Source organism: Cyanistes caeruleus, chromosome 22 (assembly GCF_971803275.1).
Source record: "Cyanistes caeruleus chromosome 22, bCyaCae1.hap1.1, whole genome shotgun sequence".
In the NCBI taxonomy this organism is placed as follows: domain Eukaryota; kingdom Metazoa; phylum Chordata; class Aves; order Passeriformes; family Paridae; genus Cyanistes; species Cyanistes caeruleus.
The window spans coordinates 7,072,462-7,097,619 of record NC_141722.1 but is presented as its reverse complement, the minus strand read 5'-3'; the positions used below and the strand labels follow the sequence as shown (position 1 = coordinate 7,097,619).

Genomic DNA, 25,158 nt, shown 5'->3' with positions numbered 1-25,158 from the left:
GGTCCAGGCTCTGCTCCCTGGGCAGCTGCCACTGCCAGGGGCTGGAGGGTGCACCAAGAAAAGGAGCAGTTATTGTTCTGTACTGAGGCAAAACAAACCCAGATCAATGGCTCTGAGAGTGCCAGCACAATGCTGAAGGATTTAATTTTGTGGATTATTAAATACCCTCTGGAAAGGAAAATATTAATTGGATTGCTGGCTTGTGAGTGAACAGCAGAGATGTAGAAGCAGCTGTGGCTTAGGAAAATAACTTTATCTTACAGGGAGCTTTAAGGAGCTCCAGGGGGGTGAGGTTTGCCCTCGTGCAGGAGCTGGGGTGAAGATTTCTGCTCTTGCAGGGAGCAGGGAGGAGACAATGCAGGCGAAAGGTCTGGTGTGATGGAAGGGCAGAGGAGGAGCTGTGTGAGGTCAGTGCTTGTGGAAACCAGGCCAGTCTGACCCTGCCTGGAAGAGAGGCAAAGAAAATCTGTGCTGAGCTTGGTGTGTGGAGGGAGCAGATCTTCTCCTGGGGTGCTCTGGGGCTGCAGAGGACATTCCTTACCCCACAACAACACGGGCTTGATTCCCTGGGAGTGTCCTGGGCTCTGCTGTAGGAAAAGGCAATTTCTGAGCCCTCAGCCCCTCTGGGGGCAAGTCTGACCCAGGAAATCTGGGCATTGCTGCCTGCTGCTGGAATTCTGCTCTGAGGAAAAGAAAGTGAAGCCTGGGAAGAAAGACAGACAAATAAATGTAGAGAAGCAGGGGAAGCAGCATCATCTCGTTAGCGCCGTGTCAAGGGCAGTGTAAAGGTGACACAGGAGAAGTAATTTTGCTGTCAAAATTATTTAGAGATGTCATTAAAGTGCTTAGGGCTGTCTCTGGTGCTTGAGGGCACAGACACCTGGTTTTAATTTGCAGTGCTCTGTGTCCAGGCTCGCTGGCCTGGCTCAAAGGGAGCGCTGCTCGTTTGGAGCCCGGTGGCAAAAGCCTTCAGTGAGCTGAAAGGCAAAGGGTGACCAAGAGCAGGCTGAACTCCCTCATAAACTACGTTAATTTAAAACTATTGACCAGTTCAGGTCTGCAGGGATGATGAACTTTGCAGAGTGCTTGTTCTGGTTCACTTCTGGGACAGGGAGGGCAGAGAGCAGCTCCCTGCTGGAATCCTGCTGGAGGTGTCCAGGTTGGCCAGGGCTTGGAGCACCTGGAAGGTGTCACTGCTGTGGCAGGGGTGGGATTTAAGGTTCCTTCCAAGCCAAACCAGTCTGGGATTTTATGATTGGCCTTTGACTTTGGAAAATAAATCCCTGCTGTTTTTATTTAATTATTGCTTGGCCAAAATATTGTGCTTATAAAATCACTTCTTTTGCTCTCTATATTCTACCTTGTTTGCTTGTTTCTGTGGGGTTTGCTTGATTTTCCTTCCCCCCTCCCACCTTGTGCACTGTCCTGCCCTGTTCCTTCTATGCCCAGTCTGTTTCCTTTATCTGGAAAACGTTTTGCTGCTCAGAAATCCTTGTTTGGCACCTTCCCTCCCTTCTCCCCTCTATTGAAATGCATCATCCTCACTTCCCCAGCTGAAGAATTCACCATTCTCACCATTTCAGGGCTGCTTTTTCCTGTCAGGACATGCTCACCTCTCACTCCTGGCAGATGTCACTGGAGAGCTCATTACAGGGCCTCTGTCCCAAACTTGTGTTTTCCAGCTGAGGGCAGGGAAGGGCTCTCCTGGAGAGCTCCTGAACGCTGCAGGAATCAGGTGCAGTCTGTAAATAAAGCCCAGAAGCTCTGCTGTGCTCTCCCCTGCTCGGAGTGGGGGTGTCTCTGCCCACACCCCCTGCTCTGCCTTTCCTTCCTGTTGTTTTTGGCTCTTATTTCAGCCAAAGCAGCGAGGACAGGGAGGAAATTACACATTCCCCTGGGTCAGAAATACAATCTGATAAGGGGTTTTCTTGTAACAGTGTCTGAGGATGAGGAGGGATGAATGGAGGGAATTCCCAAGCACTAAAAAGTTCTTGCTCATTTATTTTGCCTCTAGTCCATGGGAAAATTGTACCTTTTACTTCATTTTGCACATGGATACAAAGCCACAGGATCTGGGAAGGCCATCGAGCCCAAATTTGCCCTGTTTTTTGATTAGCTGCACACAAATACCGCTTCACATCAAATCCCTCATTTTCAGATGTCAAGACAGCTTCAGTCCCTGTCCAGAGCAGGTTCCTCAATCTCCCACTTGTCCAGCTGGAGGATTCTCACGGCAGTGTTCACCAACCAGCCCCGCCAGGGAGGGATGGGGTGACATCCACAGGCACCAGCCAGGGCTGGGAATGGCAATTCCTGAGACCTGGGAAGCAGGAAACCTTGAGAGTGATGGAAGTTTTGGTGATGGAAGAGCCAGAGGGCAGAAAATGGAGCAGCTGGAATATTTCTGGTGGCAGAACCGCAATGAAGTTGTGTTTGCTTGGAGCTGGTGCCCAGTTTGGTGCTGGGATTGATTTCAACAGCAGCTCTGGAATTTTAAAGGACTTTGGCTCATTTGGGCCTCTAAATCACGGCAGGAAACTTCCCTGATGCCTTTGATGAGCCGGAGTTCCCTGCCTGGAGTGTCCTGGCCTGGGGTTTGTGTTTATCAGCTCTGCTAACTCAGGTTGGGAGTGGATCCCAGCCCAGGGGCAGCTCCTGCTCTCCTCTCCCTGCCCATCTCTGCCCATCAAATCTCAAAAGCTCCCCTGTGACCCCATCCCTGCCTTTTATCCCAAGATAGATGTGAAAGGTGCCACTGGCTGTGGGAGCTGCTTTTGCTGGGTTGCCAGGGCAACCAGAGATGGCCCCTGAAGACAGGAAAGGGCAAACATTCCTTTCTGCTACAGTCTGGAGCATCAGTGATTGAATGAGATTAGATGGAATTAGATAATCCTGAAATTCACAGTGATTTGATGCCAGACCTTTATTAAATAAGTAAAAGTACCAGCCCTTATAATAAAAATGAATTCTTTTAGATCAATAACTTTCCCCACTGCTCGTCACAGCTGTGATTCTTGAGATCTCTTTTTCTGTGGCACGGGGTGAAGCACACAAACCTGCCTTTTTTTAATTTTATTTTTTTTCCTCTCCCAGAGGGGCCAATAATATCAATTCCTCTTTTATTTCCCCCTTGTGATTCACCCACTTAACCCTAAGGTACCCTTGCAGAGGAAGGCGCTGCAAGGTTCTTTGGGGATGATTCATGCACTGGAATTTACAACTCTGGGGTTACTCAAACATTGCACACCATTACTCCTAGGTATTATAATGTTTTAGAGTTACAGAAAGAGAATGAAAATACATGAAAACATGCCATGAATGGCTGGGTGGTTTTTTGTTTCTTGTGTGTTCAGACTCTTGGGAGCTCATCCTGCTTGGCTGCAGAGGGACCGATTCCATCGTGTTCACAGCTCCAGTAAAAGTGGATTAAAACAGGGTGGACTTGGATCACAATCAGCCAAGATTTACATCAGTCCAACTCTGCTGACTTCTTTTTCATCCTCAGACTGGCAGGGCTGGCATCAAAATCTGCTGTGCACCAGAGGACACCCAGCCGAGCGTGGAAAATCTGGGGTGTTCTGGCCCTCAAGCAGTTCTGGTTTTTATCAGGCTGTGTTGGCCCTTCCAGAGCAGAGGGATTTATTCAGATAGATTTTTTTGTGGTGCAGCTCCAGACACCCCTGCTGAGGGGGTTGCAGGCACAGTGGACAGTTCATGGTCTCACAGCAGAGCCTGGCTGCTCCTCTGCAGAATGCTTTGAATTCTGAATTAAAATCTAATTCATTTTCTAATCCCTGCATTAGCAGTGTGATTTCTTAAAACATCTTTGGCTTGAAATTCATGAGCTGCTCATGCAGGTCTGGATCTGGACTTGTTTGTATCAGCAATGTGGATCTGGAGTTTTTTTGAAGTCTCACCTTGCTGTGATGGATTTCTCAGGAATAAGTTCAGTTAAGAGTAATTCCGTGAGGCTGGGGAGCATTTCTGTCCCCTGGCGTGTTCAGAGGGCAGAAATCATCCTTGCTTTGGGAGGATTTAGTTCTACCTTTGATCTGTCTGCTGTTGTCTTTAAATCACTGTAGGACCTGCAAAAAGTGTGTTTAAAGGATATTTGAAATTATGTGCTGTAAGTTGCTGTGCTTTTCCTTTAGCTGAAAAACTTCCATCCCGAGAGTCACTCTGGTGTTGTGGTGGGACTCCTCCAAGCCCCTGCACTGCTCTTCATGGCAAGCTCTGCAAACAGGAGGGAAAACTGATTTCCCCCCATATCAAAAGGAAATTCTGACACGGAGCAAAGTGAGAGGGAAGGACAGAGGAGGCTGAGAACTGGGTGAGAGTAGTGGGAGTTGAGAGCAAATTGATTGCCCTGGGAATAACCCCATGCTCACCAGCAGAACGGGACAAGTTGCTCATTTTTAGGATCCTGGAATGGGTTGGGTTGGGAGGGACCTTAATGCTCTTAAATCTCATCCCAAGCCCTGAGCAGGGACACCTTCCCCAGGCTGTTGGGAGGATTCAGGCAGGCAGAATTCTCCTTGCAGGGTTCATTCCACATCCAGGAAGTTGTGTGGTGTCAGAGCAAATACCTCGCAGAAATCCAAGCACGTTACACCAGCACTATTGTCTCAGCAAAAAAAGATATATTGGTTTAACATCTTTTCCATTAACAAGCTTTAATTTGCATAAATTATATCACCCTCTGTTAATTTATTATTACTTGTTCGGTTTCTTCTATTTCATTATTTCTCCTGGGGGTTATAAAATTACTTGGATTATTCTGCTTAAGCTTTTTAAAATACAGTCATAGTGCAGTGTTTTCCCATTTACCTTGTATTTCCTCATTGTTCTGAGGCTCATTAAAAACCTGAGTGAAGTGTCTCAAGAAGTTCCCTGGATAAGTATTCTGGAAGTCTTTGAGAGCAACTTACCCAAATTTGCTGATTTAAACCCATATTCATTTTGGAAGCTTCTGTTTGGACACCTCCTAATTCACTGTTGGAATGAAAAGTATTTCATGTCCATGCTGTGGCAGAGCTGTCTTTTTCTCCCAGTGCAGAAAAAAAATATTTACTGAATATTTTAATTTTTCTCCTTATTTCTGGTGGTTCTGTCCTCACCATCTAATTAAAGGGCTGAAGCCACTGTGACCTCCTGTTCCCAACAAGCCAGGCTGGAGCTCTCCAGTGAATGAAGGCATGATTAAAGTCACACATGCAATTATTGAAGATTAAAATCTTCTGAAGGGTGGGGAAGGACAGGCCTTCCCCTCCAAAGGGCCTTCCCCTGAAGTTGTGTTGGAATGTCCCAAAGTCCCTCACTCCTTGGGGTCTGCTTTGTGTCCCTGGTGGGATTTGTGCCTTTGCTGTTCAGAGCTGCTTTGGTGGGAGGGCTGGAGCTGTGCTGGGCTCTGGGGGTGCTGCTGTCCCCCCCTGCTCCCCGAGCCACAGATGGGGATGGGCTGTGCTCCAAACAAACACCTCTGGGGCTGCCCTGGCAGAGCTGAGCCTGCCCACCTCGCTGCAGCTCCGGCTCTCCCTCCTGCCTCCTGCTCTGCTGTTTTCCTGCTCCCCGGGAGGTTCCCAGCTCTGATCCCAGCATCTCTCCAGGGCTGCGGCTCCCGCAGCATCCTCAGCTCCTCTGCGGTGTCAGTGCAGGGCTGTGCTCAGGAGAACGGGGGTGTGGGACACCTGCACCCCCATTTCCATCAGGAAATGCCTCCTGCCCTGCTCCCTCCCACTCCTCTGCCCGGAGGAGCCTCCCCAGGGCTGCTGGCACCGAGGGCTGGGTGTGTGAGCCCTGCCTGGCACGGAGCAGCTCGGTGTCCCCGAGCTGTGAAACTGCCATATGCTGAGGGAAACGCAGGGAGAGAGAGATCCTTCCTTCCTCTGAGCCTCCCTGAGGTTCTGGGAGTGAGACAGAGAACCTTCCTCCCCTCCCAGCCTCCCTGAGGTTCTGGGAGTGAGACAGAGATCCTTCCCTCCCTCTGAGCCTCCTGAATTCTGGCAGTGAGGAGGGAGACCCTTCCCTCTGGTCCTCCTCAGCTGTGGCAGTGTTCAGTCTGCCAGGGGATGCTCTGCTGCTCGCTCTGATCCCAGCAGGCCGACGGCAGGCGATCGATACCAGCCTTGATCAGCAAATAATTCCCCCTTGATCAGAGGATCCTGGTGATGCGAGCTGGGGAGGGGGTGTGCCTGGGAGCAGGCTGCATTTCGGGGCTTGCTCTTGGAATTCATGGGAGCGAGGCTGGGCTGTCCCTGACCCTCAGGGATCGCTTTGGGCGCTGCAGTTTTCTCCCTCAGTGTGAAACCCCCTGGTTTAAAAAGGGAAGGGGTGAGGGAGAAGAGGGGCGTGAGGAGGGGAACGACCCTTGTGATCCTCCAGGAAAAGAGCTGGAAATGGGGTTCCCCCCATATCAGTGGCTGCTTGCCTACAAACATATTTTGGGGTTTTTTGCCTTTTATTGCTTTTGCCACCCCTGTGAGGCCCAGCTGTACCATACATGTAAGCCAGCAAATCTGCTTTATATCAGGTGAATTTTGATACGTTTTATTAATATCACACTCATTATTTGAATATTTAAATATGCATGGAACACACAAAACTATTATTTAGTTGGTGCTTTTTTATTTAATTACTTCAGATTTAGAGAACACGAGCCTGTGGTTGGCCTGTAAGTGCCATGCAGTTAATTCAAAATGCAGTCAGAAATTCAAAACTGCCCTTGTGGCCCATCTGAGTCATCCCTGTCTTCAACTCAGGGATTACCCACCATGTGTGGGAGTCATTCCAGGCAGAAAATTCGGTGAGGAAACAGCCTCAGGAGCCTGACCTGGAGCCTTCCTGGGCTAACAGTGCAGAGAATTGTCCCAGGTTTGTGTGGGAAGAGGAAGAAGGGGAAAAGCTGGGGGATCAGGGACCTTCAGCAGCCTACGGAGCTCTCCCTGTCTGGGAGCTGCTGTGCTGTGACTGCAGGTGAGGGCAGGGGAGTGAAAACCAGGTGTTGGCTCTGAGGAGGAGAGAACAGGTGAGAGGCAGCAGCTCAGGAGCTGCCAGGGCCCATTTCTGGTTCCAAAAGCATTCCCAGGGTGGGGAGGCAGCAGCAGGGCCAGCACAGGGATGTGGCAGTCAGGTGAGGGACCCTGTGCAGGGGAGCTGCAGCTCTGCTCCCTCCTGGGCTGGGGAAGTAACACCTGGGAAGGGTTACTGCTTCCCCAGGGAAGGGGATCAGGCAAGAGCAAGTGGCCTCCCAAGGGCCCAAACTTCCTCCCACCTGAATTCCCCCTTGGTGAAAGAATCCGCATTTCTTTTTGTTCAGCTTGTGTTTTTAAACACTGCTCTTGGCTCTTGTTTACCCTCCTGACTTTAAATGTGATTTCAGAGGGGATTTTTCTGGAGTTCCAGCTGGCACCCAGTGTCCAAACAAAGCCAGGCCTCTGCCTGCTTTTGCTTTGCTCTTTGTGTGTTTGGGAAGGGCTCACCTGCCTCAGCACAGGGCGCGGGGAGATCCGGCTGAGCCTCTGGAAAGGTCTGCAGGGATTTGTCCATCTGATCCTGGTTTATTTGCGTGGGGCATTTACTTCTCAGGAGCTGTCTCTCAGACCTGATCTGGCGTCTCCACAGCTAATGGCTGTAAGAGTTTGACCGTAATTTGATTTAACCCTTATTTTGGCTGTTTCTCCATCAGAATTCGGGTTTGTGCTGGGTTTGAGCTGGGTTGTGCCTGTGCAAGGATTACCCTGTGGAGTTCAGGGAATGTTGTGCTCTGCTCTGACATTTATATTTTACTTCTGCTTTGAGCTGGAGTGAGGGAAATCCAGAGCAAGATTCCTGGAGCAGGATGTGTCCATGGCAGGGCTGTCCTGAGCTGGGGACAGGAATTCCTGGGGCAGGATTCCTCCTTGACCTTTCAAGCAGGTGTCACCTTGGGTGTTTGCAGGGGAAAACCAAAGCTGTGAATTGGAAGTGGTGAGCCCTGCAGGAGGAAGATGTGATGGAGAGCACACCCAGGCTGGGATTTCACTTTCCCTTTGCCAGCCTCTCCCGTGCAGGTGCTCCCGGGGTGACCCAGAGCTGCTTAGCAGAGCACAAGAGGATCAGGAGGCCTCTGAGGAGTCTGTGTCTGCTGCAGCTGCAGGGGGGAATTAGGACTGGCAGAGTGGAATTGGCAGAGCTTGTGTTTGGCTGGGCTTTTTTTGTTTTAACAGGCCCAGAAAATCAGCAAGTAAATAGAGCTGGGGCTCAGTTTGCTGTGCAGCACTGGAGGGGAGGAGTGCCACCTATGGTCTCACCTCCTCAGCAGCCTCAGCACAGGTGCCTTTCACCTGAGGTTCTCCAGCTGGAACTCCCATCCAGGGGCTTTCCGAGCCCAGCCCAGGGTCCTTCCAGCACGGGAAGGATTTCCTCATGCAGGGAACCCCAGAGTGTTCACACTGAAAGCTGCAGGCTTGGATTTGTGCAGCTGTGCTGTGTCCTCGAGCAGGGCACGGCAGCTGCACAGCGACCATCGGCAAAATGCAATTCTGCAGCGAGTTTTGGGTTCAGAACCGAAGGAAAGCTCCAAGGCTCACAGAGTTGTGGGCACACTGTGTTAATGTGGGTCTGTACAGCAGACTGGGGGGCTCTGGGTGCAAGGAGTGCTGGAATTCCTTCAGGAGCAGCTTTGGGAGAAGGCTCTGTCCATGGTGTTGGTGCTGCTGGAAGCCACCTCAGATCCCCCCTGGCCCAGCTCTGCTTCCCACCCTGGGAATTGCTCAGTGCCTGACAGGGAAGAGACCATTTCCAGCTAAAATGTTCCACCTTTAACACTTCCCCTCTGTTTTACTCCAGTTAACTTTGGTTCTGGTTTTCACTCCCATGCGAGATCAGGTTTTTTTCACCTTCTTAGAAAACTCTTCCCTCTGGCATTGCTTCTTTTTCTTTCTTCCCTTCCAGCTTCTTGTTTTTCATTCTTTTGATGAATTATTTACCTTTCTTGTATTATTCTTTTTTAATATTCTGTGTTTCCCTTCAAAACACACAACTCCCAACACTCCCCACATCCTCCCGTGCTCGTGGGGAAGCCACTGTATTTACTGGTCATTCATTTCCCAGTGTTATTTATAAATACAAATGTTGTAAATCGTGTGGTGTCACCTGGTGGTGCTCCCAGCGTGCTGAGCCAGCTGGGTGTGTGTTCCTGGTATTTTTTGGGGTACAGTGGTTTATCCTTTGCTGCTGGGTGTGTGTTCCTGGTGATTTTTGGGGTACAGTGGTTTATCCTTTGCAGCTGGTGTGTGTTCCTGGTGTTTTTTTGGGGTACAGTGGTTTATCCTTTGCAGCTGGGTGTGTGTTCCTGGTGTTTTTTGGAGTCCAGGGGTTAATGCTTTGGGTCTGGTGGTGCTCACAGTGTCAGGGATCTTTGGTTGTGGTGCTGGGAGTGACCCCAGTGCAGAACACACCTGGGAGCAGGCAGGGTTGTGCTGGGGCCAGGATGAGTCCCCTCAGGTGTCCCCACCTTCCTGGGCTCCTGTCCCCTCAGGTGTGCCCACCTTGCTGGGCTCCTGTCCCCTCAGGTGTGCCCACCTTGCTGGGCTCCTGTCCCCTCAGGTGTCCCCACCTTGCTGGGCTCCTGTCCCCTCAGGTGTGCCCACCTTGCTGGGCTCCTGTCCCCTCAGGTGTCCCCACCTTCCTGGGCTCCCGGTGTCTCCAGGGGCTGAGGGCCGCTCGTTCCCCAGCAGTGCCAGGAGCAGGGGAGGGATCCCCCAGCCAAGGGATGGAGGCAGGAATTGGGAGTTTTCCTCAGCCCAAGCCTTCCAGGCCCTGTGTCACTCACCAGTTCCCTCCGTGGCAGGGAGCAGCCCAGACTCACGGTGAGCACTTGTTCACAATCAGTTAATTTTTTATTGGATTTGAGTCAGGTTTCACGGCCAAACCCACCCCCGAGGCCTGGGGCTGATAATTGACTTTCTCTTCTGTGGCCACCCTCCATCAGATGCACCTGAGAAACCTCCCTGGCTCTGCCCTCGGAGGCCTCTGGCCCTCCTGGCAGGCTCAGCCGTCACGAGGAATTAAATTAAACAAAATTAAACATGCCCTGCTCAGCTCGGGCTGTTAGCCCCCCCTGCACACAAACAGCCTTCCCCCACCTGCGGGAGCGACCCCAGAACTGGCTCCAGGCTCTGCTGCCCTCTTAATTAGTGGGGATGAAATGGGTGAGGATGAAATGGGTGGGTTTGAATTGTGTGGGGATGGATTGTGTGTGGGGATGGATTGTGTGTGGGGATGGATTGTGTGGGGATGGATTGTGTGGGGATGGATTGTGTGGGGATGGATTGTGTGGGGATGGATTGTGTGGGGATGAAATGTGTGGGGATGGATTGTGTGGGGATGGATTGTGTGTGGGAATGGATTGTGTGTGGGGATGGATTGTGTGTGGGGATGAAATGTGTGGGGATGGATTGTGTGGGGATGGATTGTGTGTGGGAATGGATTGTGTGTGGGGATGGATTGTGTGTGGGGATGAAATGTGTGGGGATGGATTGTGTGGGGATGGATTGTGTGGGGATGAAATGTGTGGGGATGGATTGTGTGGGGATGGATTGTGTGGGGATGGATTGTGTGGGGATGGATTGTGTGGGGATGAAATGTGTGGGGATGAAATGTGTGGGGATGGATTGTGTGGGGATGAAAGGTGTGTGGAGCTGCTGCCGGGGCAGAGCAATCCCACAGCTCCTGCTCACAAATCCCATCAGGGCACCTCAGCCCAGCTGCTTTCCTGGAAGCCTCCCTGACTCCTCCTCTTCCCTCCAAGGAATGCAGAGGGAGGAAGGGCCTTGCAGGGTGTCCCCAAGGGCAGTGATGAGCAGGGGATGTGGCTGCTCCAGCTCCTTCACCTGTGTTTGCTTGGCCTCGTGGCTGCCTGATCCTGGGACTGGATCTCTTCTAAAACAATTTATTCCCATTATTCTCTAGAATGCCTTGGGCTGGTACCGACATTTGCTTCAGCAGTCGCCTCTCTCTGTACAGAGTCAGGGTAAAAATAAAAACCCCAAACCCTCCAGTTGTGCTTGGAGCCCTTTGCCATCCATCAGCCAGGGGTCACAGGAACTGCAGTTCATGTGCTCAGGTCTCAAAACCTGCAGGAAATCAGTCTTTGTTACACGTGAAATAAAGCAGTCTATGGGGAAAATAACCATAAATGTTCATTATTTGTACAGGAAAATCAATTTGTAGGCCAATTGACCAAATAAAGTAATACAATTTGCTGGGAAATCCCCCAGGTGTGGCAGGCAAATTGCAGAGCAGGGCTGGAGGCTGAGGTTTGGATAGGGAATGTGGGGTGGGAGGGGTGTGGGGCTGAGGTTTGGATAGGGAATGTGGGGTGGGAGGGGTGTGGGGCTGAGGTTTGCATAGGGAATGTGGGGTGGGAGGGACACGAGGCTGAGAAAAGGAGTAAAGGTGCAGGAGAGGTACAGCCCCTTGGGGGAGAGGCACCAGGGAAATGGGGAGAGGGGAAATGGCCTTTTGGGGCTGGTTTTACATCATTCTGTGGGTGATACCGAGGAAGGTGCTGTGGGGAGGGGATGGCAGGAACAGGGGGACAGGGACAGTCCTGAGAGTGACAGGGGGACAGGGACAGGCAGCCCTGAGAGTGAGACAGGGACAGACAGCCCTGTGATGAGGCAGGGACAGGGGGACAGGACAGACAGCCCTGTGATGAGGCAGGGACAGGGGGACAGGACTGACAGCCCTGTGATGAGGCAGGGACAGGGGGACAGGACAGACAGCCCTGTGATGAGGCAGGGACAGGGGGACAGGACAGACAGCCCTGTGATGAGGCAGGGATGGCTCCAAGAGCTGCTCTCCTGTTCTTCTGCCGCTCCAGAGGTGCAGCAGCGAGGTGTGGGAAGAGAAGGGGAAATGTCTGAGAGCATCCACACCCTTTGCTCCTTGTCTCTTCACCTGAGAGGTAGAGCAGACAAGGAAAGAAAAAAGGGAAAAGTCTGTAGGTTTTGCCTTTGTTTAGGAGATAGCAACAGCGTTCCACTCTCAGCTGGTGGAAGTTGACTTCTGCTCCATCAGAACTGACTTACATTGCCTGAGGAGCTGGCTTCACATCTCTGCTTCCTCCTTTGCCACCTCAGGCTAAAAGGGACAAAGTCATTTGATGTGGAAACAGACACAGAAAACAAAGAGCAGGACACTTTTCAGCCTTCTTCCAAAGAGGTTTTGAAAAAGGGTAGCTCCAAAGGCCTGATAGATTTTCTATCTTAGACCTACTTCCCTTCAAAGCCTGGAAATTCCGATTGGCTTTTCCCAGAAAAGCGTGGCTCTCTCTATTAACAAATTATCCTTTGGGCTTTATAACTCTCTGAGAGATTCTGAATGGGAAATGTTCCCTTCTGTTCCCAGATCTTGTTCATCTGTTTCTTTAGGGCTTCACAAAATGTTGTGAATATTGATGGGGAGAGCTGCAGCTTCCCTTCTGGGCACCTTTCTTTTGGGTTAAAACTTCCGTATTTTCTTCAATTATAGCAGGAGCCGATTTCTCTGCTCCACACATCACCCTCTGCCCCAGAGAGCTTCCAGCATAACTGGGATAAACCCTGTGAACAGGATGAGGGCCAGGGACAAGGAGGGAACCTCTTGCTGCTGGTGTTTGTAGCAGGAGCCTGAGCACGAGCAGTCGAGGGCATTGCTCGGGTTACTCAGGGAAGTTGTGGTCAAGAGTGATTTTCTTCTCTGGTGCACTTGAAGATGAAACACCCCAACAGGAGCTGGGCTCTCTGTGCTGGAGCTGAGAGCTCTCTCTGCAGCAGCTGCTGCCAGCCCAAGCCATTGCTGAGGCTCAGCTCTGGGCAGCCTGCTGGGGACAGCTGTCCCCCAGGGCTGCTGTCCCCTGCTTCCAGCTGTGGGACCTGTCTGGCTGTGCCCTGCTTCTTTCCTTTCTTCCTCCTCCAGTCCCTGCCAGAGCCTGGAGAGCCCCTCCATGGCACTGATGAGGGATGTGACAGTCCCCAAAACCTGGGAGAGGCTTCCTGGTCTGTCTCCCCTTCCTTTTCTGCCTGACCATGGGGCTCCTCCATCAGTGTCCCTCCCCTGTGGAGCCTGCCCGGCTTTCCCAGGACTTCTGCCTTTTGCCAGGCTTATTTGGAAAGCTGAAATCAGGTTTTTGTTTTCAGAGAAGCTGTTACTATTTACTAATTGCTGGCTGTTCTTGCTTTGGGCCATCCCTGCCGTGCTGGAACAGTTCCAGTGTGGCACTGGTGTCCCTGGGAGGAGGTGATGGAGGACAAACCTGTCAGTGGCCAGGTGACAGGGCTGGGCATGGCTGGGGAGGGGATGCCTCGGGAGCTGCTTTATTCAGGTGTCCAGTGCTGAGCTCTGGGCCAGGAGGTGGGATGAGAGCCTGGCCACCTCCTCCTGCCTGTGACCTCTGCTTGGATGCAGATTCTGGTGCACCCAGAGCTGGATTTGCTACTGGAGCAGTGGGGCTGGGAGCACGTTGGGCTGGAAGGGCTAATGAGGGCCCAGGGGACAGGGCAGGATTATCCTGGAAGGCAACCTGACCCTCTCTGAGGTGTTTACACTAATCACAGCTGAAGGTAAATGCAAACTCTGCCAGTTATTCTACAGGGGGATGTGTGGTCCCCACTGCTGCCTAATGTCCCTAATTAAAGCCATTCCGCCAGGTTTATTATTTGGAAAAGCAAAACAAAAATATCCCAGGCTCTCTGAACCTCCCCCTTTCCTTTTCCCTATCTTTATTATCAATAAAAAGAGAGAGAAAATGCTGTCTGGGCTTGAGGATTTCCTTCCCATATGGAAGAGATTTAGAATCCTCCTGCTCCCAGCACTGGCAGCTCACAGACCTCCCCCCAGCATTCCCTGTCTGCTCCCTGTGTTTCCCAGCTTTACCTATGAAGAAGGAATGCATGGCCTGGGGTTTTTTCCTGCAGGTTTTTTACCCAGTAGTAATTATTTTTGAGGGTTGAATCACAGGCACGTGAATCATCTTGCAACCAGCTTTGATATTTTTAGGTGGGAGCAGATTCTTGGGGCACTTGAATTTGTGTGTCTGTTTTGGTGGCCTTGGCTTGGCAGGGACTGCACCTGCTCCGCTGCTGGGGTCAGTTCCCACTGGGATCAGCTCTCCAGGGTTTCACTGGACTGCCAAAACCTTTACTTTCATCTGCTTTGTTATTTTTCTGTTGTTCCGTGGGGCTGTTTTTGCCTCGGAGCTCTCTAGGGCTGGGATAGATTAAATGCTCACCAGGGACTGTCCTGGCGAGGGCCCTTCCCCTTCCCCTTCCCCTTCCCCTTCCCCTTCCCCTTCCCCTTCCCCTTCCCCTTCCCCTTCCCCTTCCCCTTCCCCTTCCCCTTCCCCTTCCCCTTCCCCTCCCTCTCCATCACCCCAGGCTGTCTGGCTGCAGCAGCTCCCAGGCCAGGGAACCTTCCCAGCTCTCCCTCCCGGTGTGTGCCCCGAGCCCGAGCTCTCCCAGCAGGGCTCTCCTGCAGCCCCTTGGATTTGGGGGCTCTGGCCTGGGGGGGAACTGAGCTCCAGGAGGGTTTGGATGGCTGCAGGGGAAGGGTTTGATTTTGTAGCTCTGCTGACCCTGCTCAGCCTCACAGAGCAGAATTTCCCTGTTCATCCAGACGGGAAGAAATACCCCCAGCGTTTCCCATCTTACTGGTGCTCCTCTCCTCTCAGGATAGAGAGATCAGCCTTCCAGACTCCTCCATTCCCAGAACCTGCTGCTGTTCCCAAGTTCTTGGGTTGTTTTTTGGTTTTCTTTAATTGCAGCTGCATCTCTGGACTGGAGTAACTTTAAATCATGTGCTGGTGCCCATCTGATTTTTCCCGGGGAAAGGAAATATTCCTGGCTGTGATTTTTTTTTTTAAAAGCAAAGCCACCCCCACCCTGACAATACTTTTGAGAGGCAATGAAAGCAATTAATGGTGTCAAAAGACCCTGGGAGGGTAGGGAGGCAGAGGGGGAATGGGGGCTTATTGACTCCAACCCCAGCTGTGCTTTGTTAGCTGCAACCAGAACCCACAAAATGAATCTTTAACCATGTAGGAAGGGAGGGGAGCCTGGAGCATGAGGCTGTTCTGCAGTGTCCTTCACACTCAGCCCTCGCAGAGGCTTTGGAGGATTGTGATGTTGGCTTGGGTTCATGAAAGAGAGGAAAAGGGATGCTCTGCCCCCCATCCTGGGGCTGGGGGTATCCCGGTGTTGGGAGAGGAGGATACAACCTCCCAGGGGTTCCTCGAGCTGAAGCACTGGTGGGAAACACCTTTGGCTCCTCTCAGGCCTTGATGGGGTTGTTGGAGGGTTCCTGGGCTGTAATTCTACACGGACACCTGCCCTGCCTGGCTGTTCCCTCAGCTCCTCCCTGGGGATGTGCTGGGCGTGTTTGGAGAGGTTTTTGTGTTTGCAGCTTGGACCAGAGCCCTTCCAAGTCAATGGCACGACAATTGATTATGGAGCAGGTTCTGGGCCAGGCTTCTGGCTACCTTTGTGCTTAATTTGAAAGTGATGTGTGTCTGCTGCTGGATTCCTCTAAACAGATTAGGGAAGTGCAATTGATTCCAAACTGGCTCTAGATGAATATAAAAGGTAAAATTGATTGGCTCAGTCTATTTTAATTTTCCGGGTACAGAGGGACGTAGTAAGTAAAGAAACAAAATGCACCCCAAACCTGAGGGTAAAAATACAAAGCAAACAGGACTTTTAAAATGGCATTGTTAGGGCTGAAATCCTGGGATTTACAAGCCCTGGTTCTTCTCCTCTTTTGCCTGAGTTTGCTGCTGTTCCTGATGTGGCTTTGGGCAGAGGCTGCGCCTGGGGCAGGTTCCCTGTGTGCACAGAGAGGGGCAGGACTGGGAAAGCACCTTGAACACAAAAAGTATTTGAGGGCAAGAGATGCACAGTTCATAAGGTGCATGGTTTCCCCCACATTTTCCCAATTTTATGCCATTTTTGGCCCGCTGTTCCCCTCTCCCCCGGGTGCCTGCTGCTCTCAGACTGCTCTTGGCTGGGACCTGCAGCTCAAGGGGAAAAGCCCCTGTGGCTCCTCGGGGTGATGCCTTCCAGATGGGTTTAGCTCATTATCACAGTGATTAGGGCTGCCCTTAACGAGCACAACTGGAATTTATTGACAGAGGTAAACAAGTTTTTGTTTGGTATTTGTGGAAAGTTCTTAATTTGGTTAATTAAAAAAACATGTGTTCCTCCCCTGCAGAGAGCCTGCCTGGCTTTCCCAGGGCTTCTTCCTTTTGCCAGGTTTATTTGGGAAGTTGAAATCAGTTTTTTTCAGAGAAGCTGTTACTATTTAGGTGTTCCTGTGCATTTACTGGTCCTGTTTCACACACCTTTCTCTCTGTCTGGAGAACGGGCACAGAGCTGTGGCCTCGCTTTCCCTCGCTGGGGTTCCTGTCCCAATTCCATGATTTTGTTGGCTAAAATTACGGATTCTGTGGAGCAGTGGCACCACAACCTCCCTGGTTTTCCAGGGTGTTTCCCTGCTGCTGGCTGGCACAGGCAGGTGTCCCTTTACAGCCCTGGATCGTCATTTTCCTGGGCTGCTGGCACAGTTTAACTGAACGGTGAGGTGGAAATACTTGGTGGGAAATATTCTGGAGACAGAGATTGGTGCCTGATTCTGCTGCCACCTTCCTTTCCTCACAGTGTGGATGAGATGAAGGGCTGGGAGAGGCTGCAAGGCTTGGTCGGAACTGGAAAAATTAGGAACAGGGATGCCTGTGCTGGAAAATCCTTTGCAAAGTGACCAGGACAAAGTGTGAGCCATGCAGGGACTGGCAGCTTTGGCTTGTCAAGAAGAGCTTTTTGACAGAAGTAAACAAGTTTTTGTTTGATGTTTGAGGAAATTCTGAGATTATTCACCAAATCCTTGTTTTGTTCTCTTTCCCTCTCCCCATTCCAAACCCATCCCAGAACCGGGGCCGCCTGGCAGAGAAGAGGACGATCCCCCTGCCCCCCACCAGGGTCCCCAAGAAAGAGCTGAGCTCCATCTTCTCTCACAGCGAGGACAGCGAGGAGAGCGACAAGAGCAATGGGCAGCCCCCCGAAGTGAAGCAGGAGGAGGATCTGCACATCAGTATCATGAAAAGAAGGTACTTGCAGTCAGTGCTGCACTGGGAGAGCCAGCACTGCCCCGTGGGGCCAGGGGCTGCAGTCTCACTGCAGATGTCACATTTCAGCTCCCACAGGGCAGCCAGGGGGGATTTTCCACTCCTGGTTGCAATTTGCACTGAAGGCTCTGGATTTGCAGGTGATCACTTGGGTCTCACTCTCTGTCCAGGGCTCTGTGGCTCTGTGACCAAGAAATCATCTGTGGGCTTCAGCTGTCTGGAATACAGAGGTGTGGGAGCCCAAATCCTGCCTTCTGCTTTCAATTGTGCTCAAACTGGGATGTCACTGAAACTGGGGAATTCAGTGTTGGGGAACAGAGTTTGGGAAGGGATAGCAGCAGGGTGTGGGGTTTTGATTATAAGTGTCAGAGCATCCTGAGAGCCTCTAGGAACGAGGGAGAATAGATGGAGTTGCAGCAGGGAGGAGGAACTGCTTGATTTTGATCCTGTTTTTCTCATGAACATTCATCCTGGAATTGTGCAGTCCTAGAGGAAGAGAAGAAAGGATTGTCCTGAGTCAGGTCCTGGTAACTCTCACCTGGGCTCTCCTGGGAGGCCTCAGTGCCCTCAAAATTCAGCTGCAAAATTCCAGGTTCTCTCACCCCTCTGAAAAACCAGGAATTGCAGAAAATCTGTAACCCCGGGAAAACAAACCCCTAAAGGCGCCGTGCCTGAGCCTCCCGAGCAGATCATTGCGGCTCATCTCGGCTGTCATCCCCCCGTGATGCACAGCAGGGCTCAGATCCTGAGACAAGCCCTATAAAACCAGAGCAGAGGGAACTGAAGGGCTGTAATTGCTTTTCTAATGTTTTATGTGTTCCTTGCCTGGCAGTAGAGGAGCTGCTTCCCCCTTCCCTCCGACAGATGCTGGTACCCTCAGCAGCTGAGGGCTGGGAGCAGGGAGACAAAAGAGCAACCAGCTCTTCCCATAAAACCCTCCTGTAATTAAAGTCTGGGTTTATCATTGCAGCTGTCCAGGAGCCTGGAAATGGAAAGGTGTTTTGGGAATGCACCTGGGCTGCCCAGGAGCCACCAAAGCACAGGGAATACTCCCAATCAGTTTTGGTGAACTGCCCTGCTCCTCCTGCCCCCTTTAATTAGGCTTTTAATGCTGCAGAATTGCGGTGCTAGATTGTCTCATTAGGAGGGAGAACAACACGATAACTCCGTAATTGATAATGCCAAGCCCCCCAAATACAAAGTGCTCTTATCTTAAATCTTTAATTACTGTAATTGCTTTGCCTTGTTTATTAGGAAATGAAGGAAAAATGTTTGGCAGCTCTCAGGCAGCGATCCCCCAGCTCGCCACGGCTGTGCTCTCCAGCAGTTCTCATCAGTTTGTCTGGAGGTTAAGCTTTATTTCCTTGGAGGAGAGCAGGATTCTCCCAGCTGGGTTAAATTCTCAGCCTCTGTGCAGCTGTTCTTTTCCTTTTCCTGGGAGCTGGGATGCAGAGTGGGGGGAAAAGCTGGGACAGTGGGGCGAGGGGAGCAGGCAGAACTCCTGTGAGTGCAGGAACAAGGGAAAAACCAGGAATTCAGTGCTCAGGCAGGGAACATCCACTGCTCCCACCTGCAGCATTCCCAAGCGTTTTATCCCCGGACAGGACACTTCCAGCTGTTCCAGGGCCTCGAGTGGGGAGCAGCCTGTCCCTCTCCTGCTGGCCTGGGGGTGTCCAGGGTGGCTCTGGGGACCCAGGATGGCTCTGGGGACAGCAGGAGCAGCTTGTCCCTCTCCTGCTGGCCTGGGGGTGTCCAGGGTGGCTCTGGGGACAGCAGCAGCAGCACAAAGGCACCACAGCCCAGACAGGACAGCTGGGCCCTGCAGGGACTGTGCCCCATCTGCTACTGCCTTAATTCACCTGCTGCGTCCTCCCCCCAGGGCTGGGGCTTTACTGTCCCCCACTGAGAGGACAAATAGGTTAAACTGGGATGGGGAAACAAGGCCAGGCCTCAGCAAACCTGGGTTCTCCTCCTGCAGCCCTGGATGTGCCCCCTGGCACTGTGAACACCTGCACTGCTGCTTTTCAAAGCGTTCTTTGCCTTTTCCTCTTTTCCCTATTCCCTGATGTGGCAAGGGCTGGGTACTGGTGAAGGAAAGATTCTGGGGATTACAGCAGGAGGTGGAAGTTTCTTGGCTGGTCCCTCACCTCAGCCTTTAACAGCCTTGGCTTCTGTTGCTGCCCTCTGGGTTATCCCAGACACCAAAGGAGGGAAGTGGTGGAATCACCATCCCTGGAAGTGCTCAGGGAAGGTGTGGATGTGGCACCTGGGGATGTGGTTTAGTGGTGAACGTGGCAGGGCTGGGTTCAAAGTTGGACTGGATGAATTTAGAGGGCTTTTCCAACCTTTCTGATTCTGTAATTCTGAATTAGACTCCACAAATTCCATTGCTCTGCAGTAGCTTGGGAAGCTTTAACTTCCCTGCCCTCGCAGGGAGATTCCACCCAGCCCTGAGAAATGCATGAGCTCAGCCTGGGAGCGTTTCCACCCCGAGGTGCAAACTGCCTGTCAGGATCTCCAGGATGTCATCCCAGGAATCTCCAGGCAGATGAAAGCCAGGGGAGCCAGGGAGGAAGGCTCAGCTTTAACAGCAAAATCCTCACTCGCTGCTGGATTCAAGCCCAGCATTGTCCTGTGGGTTGATGCATTTAATTCCTGTTTTAAAGAGTGGCCTCTTTGACTGGTGTGGGAGGAGAAATGCAGTGACAGCATTGGGGATTGAACAGGGTGGGTCAGGAATGGCTTTGGCCGAGTCCCCAGCAGTGGGGTGGTGTGGCTGAGGAGGAGTGAAGCTCAAACACCTGCTCAGAGTGCTGGGAAGGTCTCTCTGACTGTGTGAGGATGTGGACATGGGGGAAAGAGAGGGGGAGAACAGCCACTGGCTTCCCAGGGATGCTGCAGGATAAAATATCCCAACCAGCACGACATCCCTGCTTGCCTAGGAAGATGTGAGAGCAGAGGGAAAGGGGAAAGGAAAGGAAAAAGGTCTTGCCCTACAAGTGCTCTTGGCAGCTCTGCCCATCTCCCTGTGTCTGACAGCTCTCCTGGTCTCCTCGGGGCTGACCCTGGCAGCAGCAATTCTGTGCTGGAGAACAGCCCAGATGCCCCAGGTCCTGCTGCAGCTGTCAGGCTGTTCTTCCAGGATCCATGGATGAGATTCCCTGAATCTCTGTTCACTCCCTGCTCAGCATTCTGGGTGCTGGGAAACAGCCTGGCATGGATACTGGGAGACTGTGGAAGCTGAGACTGGGATAACTGGGAGGAGCAGGGAGGATCCAGCTCTGCCTATCCAATCAAAAAAATCCCATCAAAAATCCTCACTGGCTGCTCTGCTTTAGTTCAGGACATTGTTCATCCCAAAGCTGCTGCTCCTGTATGTCTCAGGCAGTGACAGAGCGTGCTGGGCTCATTTCTGAGCGAGGAAATCGCTGAGGATTCATTTCCAGCTGGGGAGGGAGCACGGCACAGGCACGGCTGAGGCTTCTGCCCAAAATGTCAGCACTGAGCTCTGCCCCCTTGGGACAGGGGCCTGGGAGCTGAGACAGAGCCCTGCAGCTCCCAGGGAGAGGGTGAACAGAGAGGGGGCCAGGATGGGGCAGGAGAGGGTGAGGATGGAGCCAGGAGAGGGTGAGGATGGAGCCAGGAGAGGGTCAGGATGGGGCAGGAGAGGGTGAGGATGGAGCCAGGAGAGGGTGAGGATGGAGCCAGGAGAGGGTCAGGATGGAGCCAGGAGAGGGTCAGGATGGAGCCAGGAGAGGGTGAGGATGGAGCCAGGAGAGGGTGAGGATGGGGCAGGAGAGGGTCAGGATGGAGCCAGGAGAGGGTGAGGATGGAGCCAGGAGAGAATTTCCCAGTGCTGAGCAGCTCCTGGGTCCTGCTGTGAGCTCTGAATTGGGGCTGGACTGGGCAGGAATTGGGGCTGGACTGGGCAGGAATTGGGGCTGGACTGGGCAGGAATTGGGGCTGAAGGGGCTGTGGGGGTCCCCAGCAGGGAGCAGGGTTTGAGGGGCAGGAGTAGAGCGCTCAGCCCGTGCCTCTGACCTCTCCTCTGTTTGTTACAGGATCCACACCCACTGGGATCTGAACATCTCCTTCCGAGAGACCTCTTGCAGGTACTGATTTGGGGCACCTCTCTGTGGTAGGCTGAGAGTTTCTGCTTTGTTTCTGGATGTAAATTAACATTTCTGTCAATTCTGTCAATTCCCTGTGTTCCTCACTCTCCCCTTCCCACGTGCCCTCTTCTTTTATTTTGGGAAGTTGTGGGGATAACGAGTCCCTTCACATTGGAAGAGAGAATCGATGAGACTTGTAAAAAAGCCCAATTTTGATCCGTTTACTCTGGTCCCAAGAAGGTGGAAATTCATAAATTGAAGATCTCCAGTTACAAAGATGAATATTCCTCTGTGACCTCTGGGTCAGTTGATATCTTGGGCGTGGTGCATTATCTTCATGTGCTGCAAGCAATCACAAACTCTTCTAATCCTTAAAAAATCCAGAAATTTGCACTAAAAGCTGGGATTTTGAAAGGTCTCTTTTATTCTGGATTGACAGGTGAGGATGCAGCCCTTGAGTTGTAGAAAATTTCTCGGTTTTTAGAGTGAGGACAGTAAATCTGGGCAGCTGGGAAACTTCTCAGGGAGGAGAAAACAGAGCAGGAGGAGGCAGCTGAGGGCAGGAGGGGCAGAGCGAGGCTCTGGGGCTGCTGGGGCAGTCAGGATCTGCTGGCAAAGAGCAGCCCAGTGAGAAATTGGAGCTGTGCTAAACAGAGTTCTTGATGTTTTGTGTGAACCTGGTCAGTTAGAGGTGGAAAAAAGGGGAAATAACACCACTGGTGGAGCAGAGGACATTTCCCATGTCTTTAACTGACTGCTGGAATTAAAGGGAATTAAACTTCATGGGAATGAAGGTGAGAAATCCATGTGGACTCATCCTCCTATAGGGAGCAGTGAGGGCAGAGGAATTCTCTAGTGTTTAACTAAGCACAGACTGTGGCTCTGAACCACAAACCCCAATAATTCCTAATTTTTCCAGCGTTAAGAGCACAAACCCCATCCCACAGTGAGCACAATGAGCCAGTGCAGCAGGCCCAGCCCAGCCAGCACCCATAAAAACAGGTTTTTGAAAGGCAGCCCTTAGAATGAAACCCCTGGTTTGCTGCTCCAAGCTTTTGGGACTCTCAAATACAAAAGGATGGATTTTTTCCAGGCAGAGCCTTTCATGCTAAATTTCAGCCCAGAGCAGAGTTTTATGGCTGAGTTATAAACTCCTAAAAGGCAGAGGTTTGGGATGGAAGTGCTGACAGTGCCTTAATTAATGGCCCTGTGAGCAATGATTCTGCACAATGGCAGCTGAGGGTGCCAACACCTTTGGAAATTAGAATCTCTGTCTTTAAAAAAAAAAAATAATTGTGAAATTGCAATGCATGGAATTAAAATAATGGTCTGATTTTTATAGTCAAATACATTTCCTGGTCTTCCTCAATTTGACTGTTCCCTTCAGTTTAGCTCTGTCCTGGAAGAAACCTCAGTAATTCCCCTTGGGAACAGAAGTTTTGCTTTTCCTGATGAGTCCAGCTGTCAAAAGCTGCCTATCCAGCCCATTTAGAGGGAAAAAAACCCGGCTATGCTGTGTGGCAGGAGGAGGATTTGGGGCTTATGTAAGGTTTTCCCTATTTGAGTGGCCCAAGGTGCCACACAGCCCTGTAAAACAGATCTCAGTTCCAGCCTGGGCTGGCAGGAAGGCTCAGCTGAGCTTTGTTTGCAGTGAGCTGCTCTGGTGGATGTGCAGGCTGGGCCAGGTGCAGCTGTGTTACGGGATCAGATCAGGGCAGGCGAGAGCAAAAAGGACATCAGTCAGGCTGAGGGGAGGCAGGAGATGAAAAATACCTGGGAAATGAGATGGCAGGAGCAAACAAAATGGGAAATTCAGTGATTTAGCTCCTTCCTTTGGAAAGACAGCCAAGGAGGGGAAAGGGGAGCAGAGGAGGATTGAAAAGCAGCTGTTGGTGGAGGTGTCAAGGCTGCTCCTGACTCAGCAGAGCTCTGCTGAGTGACACAGGTGACGTTACCGTGTGCCACAGCCCTGCTGCTCTGCCCTGCCCTTCCACACTGATAAAGGATGCCTTTGGGGGTGGCTGGGTTTATTTTTTTTTTCTCCTAGTAAGCTTTTCCCTTCTAATCTCCGAGGCCTGAACTGGGGACTGAAAGGTCAGAGGGAGGTTTCAGCAGCTGGAGGCTGAACGTGAGCCCTGAGCAGCCTGAGCCTGCAGCAGGTGCTGCCAGAGCTGGGCTTTGCCAGGTGAGAGCCCTGGAGCTCCAGCAGGGACAGCAGGCAGTGGCACAGGGGGCAGTGTCCCCACTGGGGACCTGCCCTCCCCCCTGGCAGTCCCTGCTTGCTCTCCAGCTGGAAAAGCTGCTGCTGAGCTGAACAGGTTGGGTTTTGCCCCTGGAAAGTCAGGGAAGAGGAGACTGGGGAGATGCCAGCTGTGTGGGGCCTGCAGAGCTGTTCCCAGGACTGCTGGGGACTCTGGGGGACGATTTAAAGTTGGTTCTAGACTCTCTGGAAGACTAAAAGTGCCCAGTGAGACACTGCAGACGTGTCAGCCATGGCTTGCACTGACAGGAAAAGGACATTTATTCAATATCAGACAGAGCTCAGCCCATCCAGATAATTTTTGCTGTGGGTTTGGGCAATGGGCTGCTCAGGAAAATACTTCAATCCTCACCCTGGATTTTAGGAATCGGGCACAGCAGAGGTACCTGAGTGGCTTCTCCCTTCCCTGTAGGGACAAGGCCAAACAAGGAGAAAATTTGGAGTGATGAAAAGTATGACTTAATCTGAATTAATTATGTCATCATCATTTCATTAGCAGCACTTTCTGCTCTTGCTTTCATTCCCAGGAAGATTTATCTGGCTACAGGGATGGGGTAGGGAAACGAGACCATTTATGGACTAGCAGAGATTCAAGTGCTGAAGGGGAATGGGGAGCTGATACACCAGTTTTAACTTGCATTTAAAGCTAAAATTGCATTTCAAATAAAAGGTGAGAAGAGCTCTTAGAAAAGGGGGAAGTTTATTAAGAGTACTCCTGGCCATGTTTATCCCCAGTGTGCTGCCATCTCTGGTGGATCTGTCACGGGAGGGGGGCAGTGGATCTTTTGCAGGGTATGCTGATGGATTTGGGATAAACTGAGCATCTGAAGGCCTCTGTGCATTGCTGAGACCCAGACAGGCTTGGCTGCAGCCTTGGGAAGAATTCCTGGTATCTTCTAGTTGACATAATCCTCAAAGGAAGAGACACACCTGGAAGGTCCAGTCCCCAGAGAAAGGACCTGCAGTTGGACCTGAGGGCATGGTCCTGGAACTGGAGATTCCCTGTCCTCCCTCCTGTGGGACCCGGATGGTCTGGGGTGTCCTGAACGCCTGGGTGATGTGAGGGACGCCTGGGGATCCTCCCTTCCCTCAGCTCGGGGTGTCCCCTCCTGCCCCAGCACCAATTAAAGCTGCTCAGCCGAGGATTTTAATATTTCCTCAGCTCAGGCTTGCTGAGCAGAGCAAAGGAGGGGAATTTGGGATGTTTCAAGAGCCCTCACCCCCATCAGCTGTGCCAGCCACACATTCCTGTTACTGGCTGAGCAAAACATCTGTTGGTGTGTCCCTGACAAGTCCCAAACTCGGGGATCTCTCTCCTCCCCATCTCTCAGGGTAGTGTAATTCCATCTTTTTTTTATTTATGAGCTTGCAGAGAACTGAATGACAAAGCAGGCTTACAGTAAAAACATCTTCATACTTATTTCCACCTTATTTTGGAGTTGCCAGCCCTACTGATCATTTTTATGATCTGTCATGAGCATTAATGAAATTTTATGGGCATTTTGCTCAGGACATTGCAGGATGATTAATTTGTTTTTTCAGGCTCAGTCTGCAGGGAGATTTAGGGCTGTGCTGGCCATGGGTAGGGTTGGGATTTTCAGGCCTCTCTGCTCCCTCCAGTTGGGAAAACTTGTTTATCCCTCCCTCCTCTT

General features: G+C 51.6%; 1 protein-coding gene across 5 annotated transcripts in view; it reads left to right on the top strand.

Moving 5' to 3' along the window:
• SAMD11 (sterile alpha motif domain containing 11) overlaps positions 1-25,158 on the top strand; it is an 87,150-nt gene that overhangs the window by 7,642 nt on the left and 54,350 nt on the right. For 4 of the 5 annotated variants that reach the window (XM_086860184.1, XM_086860183.1, XM_086860185.1 and 1 more), the window contains 2 exons: positions 16,938-17,116; positions 21,196-21,246. In XM_086860184.1, the coding sequence (XP_086716310.1) occupies positions 16,938-17,116; positions 21,196-21,246 (230 nt within the window). Of the gene's footprint in view, positions 1-16,225; positions 16,589-16,937; positions 17,117-21,195; positions 21,247-25,158 lie in introns of those variants that run through there. The other variant, XM_086860187.1, reaches the window with a different exon arrangement.